Here is a 15,317-nt window from a genome sequence, read left to right as displayed (position 1 = left end):
TCACTAGGCTTGTCATAACACTATTATATCATATGTGTTTAAAACTGAGAATAAGATTAAGATAAGTGACAGGCCTCTGATAGTTGCATCAGATGGATCACTGGTGGTATTGGTGGTAAGAGAGCTCAGGTGTGAATTCATACTTTCAATATTTTCTCACGAGTGGGTGGAGTGGAATGGAATATGAATCCCGAAGTGAATATAACGTCTCAGATTAGAGAATAACAAAAGGCCAACTCAAACTTCTGCCTTCCACACGCCTCCGCCAATAGGCGCATGGCAGTGGCTCGCCGTGACCAATGGTTGAAGGTGTGATTGAATGTGCGCTGACGTAACGTCACGTCACCAGGCTGTCTTCGGTACATGTGTAAAGCCTGGCTTTTATTTACTGATCAGTGCTTAGATCCGGTTTAGGACACGCCTACTGAATCCGGTAATTCACACGCGCACATTAAGGCCGTGTTCGTGTCCGTTCTAGACCGGATCTGCAACTTGCTAATTGAATTGATCCCAGTCTATCGCTGACGTTTGAGGGGCGGGCCTGCAAGAACAGAATAGATTGAATGCATAGACCTGCGGAGCTTCAGAACTAGGTTGGAAGAGAAGAGAGAGTTTCGGCGAGAAAAAGACAGAATTTCCATGCAACAATTTCCATGTAAAGAGCAAGTATTCGTTTCTCCAAAAAAATAGTTTATATGATTCGGCTGGTAGGCTGTAATAACTTAACATTGGAGCGAAATTTCTGTTATAGCCTTATCATAAACTAGGCTATTGATAACTCCATATGGCTTTAATAGCGACAGACCAGGGCTGCACATTCAACGGCTCGTCGACAATATACAGCAGAATCGGAGCAAGAAAGGAAGATTTCCAAAGCAACAAGGGAGGAGATCATTTTAAAACTGTCAAAAGAATGCAACCCAAAGAGACGGACCAGTATTCCACAGACGGATTGCCGAAGGCATTCCTGCACAGTCTAAGGACCCTCTTTGACATCTTGGATGACGGACAGAGAGGCTACGTTCACATCTCGGAGATCGAGAGCCGCTGGCAGGGCGCGGGCACCCAGGACCTGCCCGGCGGGGTGCTGGGGTGCCTGAGGCGGGTCGCCCCACCGCATGGTTGCCTGACTTTCGAGCGGTTCGTCGCGGGGCTGCGATATTCGATGCTCAATCCGGAGAACCGTCAAGTTGTGGTCAAGACCCAAGCCGCCGTCCACCCGCAGCAACAACAGACCCAGCAGCATGTGCAGAAACCTGCCCCACTTTCAGCTTGTAACGTCGGTACGCGGATTGAGAACAAAGTTCGGCCGTTGGGGCCATTAAGTAATGTGACCAACACACAGCAGCAGCAGCAGCACCGCGCCTCCTCGCTCCAGAGCCGGACCCGACATGAAGACCAAGACCGCGGTGGGTTCCCGGCATGTGGATCCAGTGGTGGAAAAAGTACTCACATTGTTGTTTACTTAAGTAAAAGTATCAATTGTGCGATGTAGAAATACTCTGTTGCAAGTTAAAGTCTGGTAATCAAAATGTACTTAGTAAAAGTGCAAAAGTATTGGCATCAAAATATACTTAAAGTACCAAAAGTAAAAGTAGGCTACTCATTATGCAGAATGTATCCTTTCACACGTTATATGTAAAATGTATAGAAATCTTGAAAATAGCCGATTTAGATAGATCTGCTATTTTCAAATAGCTCAAGTATATATAGAGCTGAAGTGGTTAATATGTTTTTTGTAATAACAATCAAAATCTACAAAGTAACTAGTAACTAAAGTTTTAAAATACTTGTAGTGGAGTAAAGGTACAATATTTGCCTCTGAGATGTAGTGGAGTAGAAGTAAAAGTATATATTAAAAAAAAACTCAAAAGTGTACTTAAGTAGCCTACATACTTGTGTAAATTGACTTAGTTACTTTACACCACTGTGTGGACCAACAGCATCACGGTACAAATTCAACGCTCACGCTGGGTTCGAAAGAAGTGGAAGGAGCTTGGAGCGGATCATCCCCGTCGTTGGGCCAGAGGGAGGAGGAGGTTATCGGCCTGACCACCAGGTCCACGTCGCGAAGCTGCCGCCACAGCAGAGTCGTGTTCGGTCCATTGAATCGCTCGCGCTGGAGTCTCCACAGCTCCAAAAGCCAAGTAAGAGTATGATGGTTAAATAAACCAAGTCTCTTCCATTCCATCTTTTAAAAAATGAATGTTTGTTTACTTTGTTATAGGCTTGAGTTCCATAACATCAACAATAAACCACAGTCCAAATCATAGTATGATCTCGGGAATTAAATGTGTGGTGCAAGCACGTTATATATAGGTAGCCTATACATAACATAGACATAAAGCTGATATATATCACTGTCACTAATCCATATTAACTGTGATGAAACACTGTTGTTGTCTCATCTCTGACCTGTCACCTGACAGACCTGAATCTGACCCTGTCTGTGCATGCTCAGTATGAGACTTCCAGATTGGTGAAAAGTACCTAGGCTACTTCTTGAATTTGTAGGCTGTTGCTTCCTCCCCGTTGTGGATTAAAAGATGGATTAAATTGATTAAATGAGTTGATTAACTAAAAAAAGTTTCTGACGGGAACCCTAAGATTATGAATCATGAGAGATTCTTGAATTCAGAATAGTCATGAAATGATGTCATGCATATAGGCACCAGACAGGATAAAATACTAGAAAGTGAATTCCCAGAATAAATCATTTTATTCTGGGAATAAATCAGAACATATCGATTTGATCTGCATGTAATTGCACCTTGTAACACAAACAGAGCTGCACATACAGGGCCATGCAGACCAAGTACATACTTTAGCCCTATTCTATACTTTTATACTATTTTTGAACATTTTAGCCTGTAATGAATGACATGCCAGGACATGTCAACCATCATGACATGCTAGATTGAAAGTGGTTAAAGTGGAGATGTCTGTTATTATCCATAGATAAGGTCAGAGATAGGCAGCCTATTATCTGAAATCTCTGGAGAGACTACCCGAGTTCAACTTGAGGATGAGGAGATACGAGGAGCTCCGACCTTCCCTGACCCTGCTGTGGCTGAATGTTAGGGGCAATAAGGGGGGACGGGAAGCTTTAAGAATGTCCAATTTGAGCTTGTCATTACTAGACTGACCCTGGTATACTAAAGTTGGAGGAGTTCAGTTGTGCCAACTCTCTTATCACTTACTCTTTCAGTATCTGTCATATTTACTCATACTCATGCTGGATCAAATTTCCCTATCTCCCGTCTTACACCACGTTCTCGCTCTTTCTCCCAGAGTGTGCTTGATCTGTACATAACCAGGCCTGTCTAGAGCTATAAGTGTAACACCGTCCCCACCACCTCCTTCCGGAGCCCTGGGGGTCTTCTTGGCTACTTACTTCACTTGCACTCAGGGCAGCGTTGTCACTTGTTAGATACATTAAAATCCTCAGTATTGATTTAAACCTTGAGTGTACACATGTAACCAAGGGACCACTTGGTTACATTTGTACACTGAGTTAGAAATGGATAATTGAACATGTTAATTGAATCTGTTAATTGGACTCAAAGCAGTAGCCAAGTGGAACTTATATTGCAAGCTTTTCCTTCTGACATGCTTGTTCTCAGATGCAATATTAGTGGCTTTTGTACACTCTGGTCTAAACTCACAATGTTGAGTTTTTTTTTCAGTGCAATAGTTCATTCATGGTAAAATGTTGCATTAAACTTACCAATGTACATTAGAGGGTATAACATAATTATTAGCTACACCATCCACGCTGAATTATAAATCATTAGTAATGAGAACATTTTTGTATTGGTGCTTAGCTGCTGTAATTATGCACTTTACTTCAAGTCTGACCTAGGGTAAGCAAACTTCAATTGCATAGACCGTGGGTCTTATTTACTGACTGACAGTTGTAATACTTCAAAAGGCAGCCTTGTCTGGATATCATTCTATGAATGACACTATTCCAACAAGAAAGAGTTGTTTCATAGCGTCTTCCTCATGTGTACAGGTATATGGGTTATACATTGCAGGGGAAGGAAGACTATTTTGAGAAAGAAAAACCTGTCAAGACCTGCTGCCTGTCTGACTTCCTAGGACTACACAGCATTAGCTCTGAGGCATAAAGAACAACCCTCGGGGAGGCATGAGGCTCAGCATGAAGAGATGCGCACACAAGCACACACCCACACACACACACACGCACGCACGCACACCACACGCACACGCACGCACGCACGCACGCACACACATGCACGCACGCACGCACACGTACGCACACGCACGCACACACACCAATCATGCTCCCTAACCTGTCCTGTTCCCACAGCAAGTTTGAAAGAAGTAAATAACACATTCCTTAGCAGTCGCTAGTGATTTGTACTGCATGAGATCATCGCTACATGGAGCAATGAATAACACCTGTCGGCACTGTCTGGAATGTTTTCTCATCACTGCTAGTGAGATGGTTAAGAATGTGCTGTGATACTACACTTAAAACAAGTGGACAATCATGTCAGCTTGTCACAGGAGTGTTGATACTCACTGTGCAGTCACTGTGATGTTTTCTGAGACCGACCCCCAGGGCTCAGGAAGGACATATTGACTTGTGGTTCATGTGTTCCTTAGTCTTTTCAATGGAAAGTTATGGGAATAATGCTGGTTTGTTGATTTCAGCATTATTTGAGGAATATGGCTCCCTCCTGTGGTAGACATGGAAACTCACAGCTTCAGCAATTTAAGCAAATGTAATTTCTGTTGCTTGGCTGCTGTAACATGCATTAGTGGTACTCTTCTCTACAAGTATTGTGTCAATTTTGTCACCTTATTGAATAACTTATTGAAAAAAGGCAAAGACTTTCCATTTAACAGTAAGTAACAGATCTCAAGTACATATATTTGTGTTATTAGAACAGAAAACGTATTTCAGTGGATGCAGGCAACTTGAACAGGGACCTGGAGGGCAGTATCAGGTCAGGTGCAGGAAACATTAAGGCAGGTTTAAGTGGGTCCTAACGCAGTCAATACATGTCATTGTCTATTTATAGTGTATTTGGCCATATATTGTAAATAAACATAGAACGAGTACATTTTATACATTGATAGGTTGTGGATATTTGAATTTGGTTAATAAATACATCTTTTTTCAATTTTTCTATTTTTGTCTAGACTTTTAAAATCAATCCGTACTAGAAAATGTATTAAAACGCAAAGATAACAAAACTTAATGTGTTGGAATTTCTAAAGCAAGTTTAAAATCTCTGTAAGATGATTGAAATGAATGGAATCCAGTGGCTTTCTCCAACAAACCCACACAGTATGCTTTGAGAAATGATCAGCAAGTACCGTAAAAACATGCCTGTCTGGTATGTGGAATGCAGCTTGATGCAGCCTTGAAGTAAGGTCTTGAGTTGAAACCAGTTAGGATTGGGTCAGGAGCGGCAGCTTGAAGTGTTACTTTGAAAGAAACTTACAGGCAGATGAAGACAACTTTGCATAAGACCTAACCACTTAAGCCCTATTTCAAAAATAGCGAAAATCGATGATCTACAAGATCTTGCCACGTTGTGAGCTTGTAGATCAGATACGTTTTGACTTTAAAGAAAATGTTCGCTTAATGGTATGGCCAAAATAGAAACTCAAAGTGCTTAAAAGCACACCGTTTTTTGCTTACATTTGGTTCCCTCATAATATCCATCACTGTCAAAACATGATCAAGTAAAACTATGCAAATAAATGATATAATAATGGCTAAAAACACAAACACCACATTGTGTTAAAGTAGACATACTTCCTTGTTTAGCATCACTCAGAGAATTCAGTTTTGACATTTCCCATGGTGTGAAGTTACAAGGATGTAGGCTACTCTAGGCTTGGAAGATATCCAAAATTTGATATCTTGTTGCAGTCCCACCAAAATGTATGTGTACTTGTTGTCGACACTATTATCATATAGGTCTCATAGGTATACTATACTATACTAACTAGCTATACTAAACAATACAAACTATACTACACTACAGTACAATACTAAACTATGATAAACAATACAAACTATATTACATTATATTAAACAATATTAAATAATGAATTCAATATAAATTCTGGCCTGGGTCCCAGATACCAGGCCCCTATCATCACTGTTGGGCAGAAACCTTGTATCTCCATAGTTCATCCTTTTATATTTTTTAATGAATGAATACACTACTTTGTCATAAAAATGTCGAGCAAAAATAGCCAATCTACAAGCCAGGTCACAACGTACGTGTGTCACAATTGTTGTGAGCTTCGTCTATTCTCACTATTTTTGAAAAACATATAGCAAGATATTCGCCTATAATCAATCTGTGGGTGTTATAAATATTCAACCCAGGGAAAGAGCTTGTAACTAAATAACAAGTATTTGGTCCATTGGAATACAGGTTCTTTTTTAGTTCTGGACATACAAGGTATCCATCCGACAGCGACGATATACTGATGATGACAGTCACCCTGCGTTTTAACAGCGGGCAACTCCGGGCGATGCCGGGCGATATTGCCCAAAAAGATAAAGAAAATCCATCTTTCATCGCCCCCCCGCCCACTTCGCCCGATCGCCGGCTCTCATAGACTTTCATTATATTTTTGGGCGACGTCGCCCAGAGTTGCCCGCTGTTAAAACGCAGGGTAATACTGTGGACTGGGCCCCCATGTAATGCCCCGTGAATTATTATCACTCTCTTTTTTCCAGGTGTTCCAGAGCCATGTTTACCAAGATCTCAGAGTGAATCAGCAACAGGGTTTATTACTGGTGGTTCCAGACGCCATTTGCGTAGTCGTGAAGAGCAGAGACGGCACACCATCTCAAATGGAGTGGATTATGGAATGGTTTGTTACATGCACACACTCACACATAAACACACACAGAGAAGTAAGCCTGTCGTTGCTGTCGGGGCAGAAACCATGTATCTCCATATTCCAAATATTTTCTTTTCTCAATGGCCTACTTCGTTATAGAAGAGAAAATAGCTGATCTACAAGATCACAACGTGTCACGGTCTCACAGACTCACATTGCGACACTTACGCATGGTTCTAGATCTGCTATTTTAGTTATTTTTGAAAAAGTGTAGGTGGTTATACATGACAAAGGTGTGTGATACATGACAATGTTAACAAGAGCTTGTGACTAAATAATTGGATAGCTACATTGGATCCGTTGGAGCACAGCCTATGTTTTTCTATTTTCTGAAAAGTAGTGGTTTTGGACATACAAGGTTTCCACCCGACAGCAATGCTATGTACTGTATGTTCCCATGCCTGTGCTATAGCTTCACTTCTTGTTGGGGTATTTGTCAAGTACATTCGCAAATACCTGAAATTCTTCCCATTACCCATCATAACTATTAGGAGCAGTAGATGCCGTTATTACTCACTTATGGTTTTGTGAAGTGTTTATGATTAAAACAGTGCTGTAATATGGGCCTTAAATTGGTTAATTAAATTGTTCATTAAAGTTGGTAAAACCTTTTTTTTTAAACCCCACAACATTGATGCAGAAGGAGGTAGACTGCATTTTCTATGTACATTGTATTATATAGAAATGGAGAGGACTCAATGGGCTGGCTTGGACAAGTAGACCAAGGAAAATATGTATCCTAAGCCTATTACCTAAACTCTATCTTGGATCAAGTGTTTGTTTTCAAATGATATGTATTAATGAAGATAGTAGAAAATAAAGAAACTAAACAGGCCAACACAATATAGAAAAGGCTGCTTAGTGGACAACTTCTATTGGCCATCACATTCCCCTCCCAATACTTTTCACCCACCCTCTCCCCTCACTCAGACCCTCCCACTCTCCAGTCCCCTGCTCTTGCCTCCCTTCTCGTCCTCTCTACCTCACTCTCTTTCTCTCCCCCTGCCTCACATTTTCCCTCAGCCTGCTTTATCCCTACCTCTCTTCTGTTCTCTCCCTTTTTCCGTCCCCCGCTCTCTTTTCCTTTGCACTCTCTTTTCCCCTTTCTCTGTCTGGAGCGTACTGACGGAGTGGTTCCTCACCTTCCTCCTCCCTACCCCTCTCCTCCCCCTTTCCCTCCTTCCCTCCCCCCCCCCTCCGACCCACCCTGGGCAATTTGGTCTGCTGCTGCACTGATGGTAGTGAGCCGGGTCGGGCCCAGGGGCCTGGTGGAAGCAGGGGATTCGCTTGGCCGGCCCGGCCCAGCTTGGACAGCAGTCTGGGCTGCCTACACTACTATCTTCTTCCCCCTCAGTAGCAGTCTCTACAGCAACAAGGCACTCAATTATTTCCTCTGGGTGAGTAGGTTAGAAAAACAGACAAGGAGGGTACAGAGAGAGACTACACCAAGTTATCAGTAGTCAACTATTGCCTTGGAGGAGGCTTGTGTGTCCGTGCGTGCGTGCTTGCGTGCGTGTGTGTTTTGCAACTTACAGATGCCAATATGCTATTTGACAAGGCAGATATAAGCAGCTGTCAACATCGTCTGTGATTGGCCGTGTTCTTGATTGACATCTATATAGTCTATCTACTGTTAATCGTTGCTTTTTTCATTTGCCAGTAGGTTATTAGAGAATAGAGACTCAGATTAGGCAGACACAGACAGTACCTTTGACTGATGAAGACGCACCATGATGAAACTTGAATCGTTAGACTTTAATAAAATACGGTAACTTGATTGCTTTGTATACGTGTGCTCCATTGTTCTACTTTGGACTATACCTCTTAAGATTCTCCCAGATATTAGAACAGAGCCTTTGCTATTTTGCTTGTTTGTTAGTTTGAACTTGTTGGTAACTGCCCATATTATTGGAATACTTCAAGGTGAAGCTCATGCTCTTCGGATTTGCTTTATAGATTAAAGTTGAAAGGCCATTATATTGCTCTTTGTGGTTTTAGCTAAGCTGTGTTCGGGGCCGCTGGTGTCATGATATTATTTGTGTTTTACGGCTGCTTATAGTATGAGTTGTGTTAGCCAGCTCAGCTGTGACGTGTATTACACAGACACAGACACACACACAAAACTTTTCCATAACTTTTCAATCATTTCCTCTCGGTTTCCGTCTCTTGCTCACTGTGTGTATTTTCCACAACTCTCCTTTTAAATTGTGGATTTGAATGCCTATCACCAGTGGCCACAACATAAACACAGCCCGACACTGTTGGGTCATTCTTCATTCCAGGCACAAAACACCCCTCAACCCCCTCCCTTGCGTCCTATTATACTCTCTCTGTCTCTCTCTCTCTCTCTTTCTCTTTCCCTCCCAATCTCTTCATATTCGATTAGTCAGAACAGAATGCATAAAATATGTTTAGTGTGCAATATTACAAGAGAACACATTAAACATAGATTGACTTTGTAATTAATTACAAATTGGTCAAATGATTCCATTGGGACTTCTGTCCAATTGGATTGCTTTGTACTGCACTGCACATGAGCCATGGAAGAGGCAGTGGGAAAGGATTGATGGAGGGATGGAAAGATGACACACCAGGTGGCTGAATGCCAGCAGTGGGGCCTGGGCTGTGAGCCTCATGGAAAGCCTGGTCAGCACAACTCAATGCAGCCTTGCTGGGATTCTCCCTCTCTCTCTCTCTCTCTTTCTCTCTCTATCTCTCTCTCTCTCTCACACACACACGCACACGCACACGCACACACACACACACACACACACACACACACACACACACACACACACACACACACACACACACACACACACACACACACACACACACACACACACACACACACACACACACACACACGGGCGACTGTAGTTGAAGTGGGTCTGCTGTTCACCCCATTCTTAGGTTGCTGTGTGGTTGTCATGACACCGGGCTGATTGCTCCTCTAAACATTGTCTCTGTTCAGAATGGGGTGAGAGTCGGGCACAATTGGTACGGCTCCATTGTATCCACCAGCACAAAAGAAGCCACTGCAGATGCCCATGTGAAAGGATGAGAGTTTTTCTACTCACCACTCGCAGTACTGGCAGAAAAATATATTGTCTATATATAGTCTGTTTTTATTAGATTTTGGCAGCGACATGAAGACTTTTTTGCTGATGATACAAGCTTGTTAAAGTTTCATGGTGTCTTTTTGGTGGTTGTCATCTAATTGAAATCAGAATGTGGCATCAGGTGACTTCGGACTTTGGGATTGTTGTGTTTAACCACTTAAACCCTATTGGTTATCGTACAATGATTAGCAAAAATAACAGATCTACATGCCAACAATGCGTTGCATTGTGATGGATTGTGAGCTGTAGGAAATGTTTTGAAGAATTTTCAAGATTTACATCTGTTATGACAGATACACCAGGTTGAAAGTAGTTAACTGACCATGTTCCTTTTCTCTCCTACTGTCTCCATCCTTGCCGGTCCTTCTCCATCATCTGTCCCAGTTGAAGCAAATGAAGGAACTGGAGCAGGAGAAAGACTCCTTGCTGGCAGGTCTGGAGGTGGTGGAGCGAGCAAGGGACTGGTACCAGGGTCAGATCCACAATGTCACTGAGAGACAGCGGCAGGTTGGCCAGAGCAACCACTGCACGGTAGGTTCATGTAGTAATTAAATATCAAACTCAAAAGATGGAACTCAATCTGTATGGAGCAATTTCAGATATGAACTGCTTGGAAGAAGGGGGGCTTTCAGGTAGGAAGGAGCCAAACGCCCGAAGGCACCTTAAGCACCTCAAAGTGTGCAAAGATTAACATTCTACTTACTACTGTTGTTATTCATAATTATCTCTTTGTTGTTATTTCTGCTACAGTGCGAGGAATAAAAAACAAAGAATTTGACCCTTGTGTACTTCTATATGAAAAGTAAAAATCTTGAAATACTTCCTGCTCTGCATGAATCATTTTATTCGTCCAGTCATCCATCCCACTTCCACATTTTTTGCAAAACAATAGACTGTAACTTTCTCTCACGTCCTATTTCGTCTTTATCTTCTAACAGGATTTGTTCACAGAAGCCAGCCAGAGTCGCATGAATGTCCTGCTTCCCAAATTGCAAGAAGTCAACCGCTGCCTTAGTGACCTCATTTCCTGCTCTGGGATGGTAAGTGCTGATGATAATTGGCCCCACATAAAATAGCCTTACCAGTGACATGGCTTAAAATACATATCTAACCTGGTTAAGCTGTAATATATTCTTTTGCATCCAAAGCCACAAAGTGGCAATTCAAACGTTCAAATGCCATACATTTAAATTAACAATTATCTTACTTACATGGGTGTAGTCCAGAATGTTTAGGTTATTCTACAAACTGAGCTTTGTGGTGGCCAAAATTCATATAACCATCATTATGGTATGGACTCATTTAATGCACAAAGTATAAGTTGAAGTAGTAGCCTATACTCTCTGCAGTAGTATGGCGTCTTGGGCTCTGACAGACAGGTGATTCCCGTGGAGCCTAGCTCCATCACAACAGCTGTTGACACACCAAACTATTTACAGTATCCCAGGCAGAGTGTAACCCATTTTGTTCATGAACCTATATATGGGGATTGACCATCAACAGCTGATTTCACATGAATCTATATCTATTTGTAAAGTGCCGATTATAGGTGTGCTGAGAGGTTTGACCAGCTGGTTGTGTGGACTTCTGCAAGAAGGTATAAAAGAGCTAGGACACACTTGTAAGAGAGAGACCTGGGCAGCAGGCATGCTGCTGCTCTGTAACATGATGACGTCTACAAATAAAGAATGGAGTTTGGTTCATGACAACTGAGTCCTGCATCTTCCTGATCTGTTTAACTTACATAAAGTAACATGTAAAAAGGTGCCATAATAGCTTCCATCTGAAATGACCACTCTGACCAATACAAATGATCTTTTAAAAGCTGACGAGGTTAGATGTACTGCATGTTGGATCGACAACATACTTACTCAATAATCTTCATTCAGTACTGGATAATACGGTTAGCTCTCTTTGTCTTTGAGCAGCCAGTCCCTCAGAGCACAACTCTCTCCACTGGCTCTCAGCCTCCAGCTCCAGCCCCTCCGCAAGCCATCCAAAGACTGAAGGACCAGAACCGTCTTCTCACACAGGTAGGTGACATTCAATACAGCTGATACACAATGACAATGTATTCTCTCTGTAGGCTTGGAGTTTCCGGCTTGAGGCAGAGCATTATGCTCCTCTTATTATTCTGTCATTGGAAGTGTATGGGTTATTTGGGGTGGGTTCTGCCCATAACCCTATACGCATTGTCGTACAACGAATAGCTAAAATAGCCAATCTAAGCTAATCTAAGCTTGTAACTCGTTGCGATGCGTTGTGAGGCAATTTTCTTATTCTCTTTTTGAAAATATTTGAAAAAATATTGACATGCCCAAAATAAGGACATCAGTTTGAAAGTGGCTATGGCCATAGTCAATCACCTGGTGGATGTGGCCATGAAAACCATTGGGGTCTGACAGTACACCTCCTTCCAAGCCAGTGTGAGCAGTCTGTGATCAGACTAGCTCAGAAAAAGCCTGTGATCAAACACACCAGCTCTTACCACTATTTGAAAGGCTACATCACCATAATTTCTTTCTTATCTTGATAGAAAGTTACTACTACTAGCAAAACATTTGTTTACACAACAAGATAACACTTGGTAAAATACATGACTAATTTCTCTCTTTTTCTTCTCTATTTCGTATCCATGAAGGAGGTGACAGAGAGGAGTGAGCGCATCACCCAGCTAGAACAGGAGAAGTCAGCGTTGATCAAACAGCTGTTTGAGGCTCGTGCCCGTAGTGCACAGGATACGAGTGCCATGGACTCTACTTTCATATGAACACAACTACACACAATACTGTAACACAAGCATGTTTCAGCCATGACATGGCCATTATTCAACTACAAAGCAACCACCATGAATCGAATGTGACACAATACCATCACCAACAGAATGGGACTGTATTTGGGTTTACTTTTTTACAACCATGGCAGATATATGAACTGAGATAAAACCGCAACAAACTGACAATGGTCCAATTGTAAAATCTCTGTAGTCAGGACAAATGTTTTGAAAACTGAAGCGTTCCTCTCTAGTCATGTTTTACCCAACTGACCAATTGTGTCATTGATGCACCTTTAACTACAGTACTACATTACAATACCCCTGAATACATTATATAATCACTCCACATGCTTTCCACACTCCTTAAAAGTGCAAAAAAAAAGAATGCTCGTTGGACAGTGGAGTCCAATTACATAGGGACATAGATCCTGTTATTTGTTGCCTTCCCCCTGACCTTTCCCAACCACTATACCACCCCCACCAATCAGACAATCTGATACACTATCGGGGTGGAACTTGCTGAGATCTGACTCGATGACTCCCCGGACACAATGGCACCTACGAGATCCCATGGATCGCCCCGCTGTTGAGCACTCCCACCATGCATCACCCTGCTGTTGAGCACTCCCAGAAGACTTCTTACTCATGCTGCTCTGCGGTACAAGCAATAGAACACGAACACCCAAACATACTTAATATCAAAAGCTGTTACACAAAGACATTGGCTGAAATGATTTATTTTGCAATTATATGTGTACCACATATATAGGCTATTCATGCTGAATAGGGAAACAAACTTAATTTGCTTGCTGTGACTTATCATTCTTGTTTTGATATTTAAAAAAAAAACTTTAATCCAGGTACTTTGACCCTAATCACACCCATTGATTTATATTACATTTTTCTGTTGAATATTTACTTAATTTTCTATTTTTTAGAATGAACGCAAATGGTTGATCACAACTTTTGAGGACTGACAAAAAGGATACAGAAGGAATTTCACTTGTATAAATGGTGTGAAGCACTACTGTCAATTGTGTAATTAATATAGCAGTATGTCATAACTTTGTATGAATTCGGAGACATTGTCTCAACAGTGGAAAAAGACGAGAGCACAACCAAGGAGAGGGAGAGTTATTGAGAAGATGAGATGTTTGCACGTAGAATAGAATTGAAGAGGAGAAGCATGGTATTAACTGAATTGGTTGGAGAGCCCTTGCTTGCCTGTGGCCTTAAAGAGCAACTTTGCCAATAGTTTTAGCTTGGCAAACTGTTCTATTGTGAGGAATGAAAATCTGAAATAATGCGTACTAATATCTAATGTGACTTAAGAGCTCGCTCTTAAAGGCACTGGAAAACACTGCCAGCCTAATTAAAACAACGCACCAGGAAGTGCCACGTCAGTTTTTCACATCATCAACAATAGAATTCAAGCTAAAAACGTGCTCTGTAACTAATGGCCTAGTCACCAAAGGACTGGTTTGGGAGGGCTCAGAGTAGAATGTGGTCGGGTGGGCTAGCGGTACTAAATGACTCCTTGGTTATTAGATTTCTTTCAATGTGGTGGCATAACCATAAAAATAAATATTTTTAACGACATTGGCTATCTAGTGCCAGATCCCCTGTGCGGAGTTTTTATTCTTTCTCAAAGTCATGGTTAAATAAATTTAGAATGACTCATGTTTTTCAGTTTGAATATTTGATACATGGAAGAAATTTCTGTTAGTGTAACTTGGGGATTAAGTGTTAGCACAGATGGTGGTACACTCAGAAAGGTCCCCTTAAACCAGCAGCAGGAACTAGAAATGTTTTCTATGATCACACACTGTAAAAACATTTGAGACATTTCTCCACGTGTTTACAAGAGGAGAGTTCAGTTAGAGGGTGGCATTAGAAACTGTTGTTTATGTCTTGTTTACTTATGTTATGTGATTCTCTTGCTGCTCATAATACATTATTGGTGAATGGAACCATTTCCTTTCTAGTGTCTGTCCCGATTATGAGTCGGCTTCGAATGACTTGTAAAATAATAAACATTATCAAATGGTGCTAAATTAGTTGTTGTATCAAACCCATGTTGTAACGCACTTATTGTTTTTGTGTTGTGAAGGTGCTTTAAGTGATATTCTTTGGTAAAAAAACAAACAAAAATGTATAAAATAAAATAAATACAAAATAAAAAGGTAAACCTTTATATTCTGATAGTAATTATTGCTATAGTGTAATTGTTCAGTAACAGCCGTCTCTCATTTCATCCGCTCTTTAATAAACAGAAAGTATGTTTTCAACTGAGACACCAATTTCTCCAATCAGGAGAGAGAACCCCATAAATATCAATTATCAGCTTAAATTTGATAGTGTTCCAGTTCCAATTTTGTCTGCTAATTTGTTTTATTTCATCACTTTCAATTTCACTCATTTATTCTGTATCCTGTATCAGTTCTCTTGCATGATTGGATGAAATAAGTAACCAGACCAGAGCTGGAGAGACGGGAAGACCCCTGTTATTGAACAAACAC

General features: G+C 41.4%; 1 protein-coding gene across 2 annotated transcripts; it reads left to right on the top strand.

Annotated features, from left to right (window-relative positions):
- Window positions 1-605: 605 nt before the first annotated feature.
- Window positions 606-14,907, top strand: sapcd2 (suppressor APC domain containing 2). 2 transcript variants are annotated; one of them, XM_084046556.1, is made up of 7 exons: window positions 606-1,409; window positions 1,944-2,147; window positions 6,734-6,870; window positions 10,407-10,553; window positions 10,961-11,062; window positions 11,951-12,055; window positions 12,664-14,907. In XM_084046556.1, exons 1-7 carry the CDS (start codon window positions 785-787, stop codon window positions 12,790-12,792), a joined length of 1,449 nt encoding a protein of 482 aa, XP_083902682.1. In that variant the 5' UTR covers window positions 606-784; the 3' UTR covers window positions 12,793-14,907. The 2 variants fall into 2 exon arrangements, with proteins under 2 accessions (XP_083902682.1, XP_083902681.1); XM_084046555.1 differs by having other exon boundaries at window positions 606-1,445.
- The last annotated feature ends 410 nt before the right edge of the window (window positions 14,908-15,317 follow it).

This window comes from Gymnoscopelus microlampas (assembly GCF_963454915.1).
Source record: "Gymnoscopelus microlampas genome assembly, chromosome: 21".
Taxonomy (NCBI): Eukaryota; Metazoa; Chordata; class Actinopteri; order Myctophiformes; family Myctophidae; genus Gymnoscopelus; species Gymnoscopelus microlampas.
This window is presented reverse-complemented; position numbering and strand designations above follow the sequence as displayed.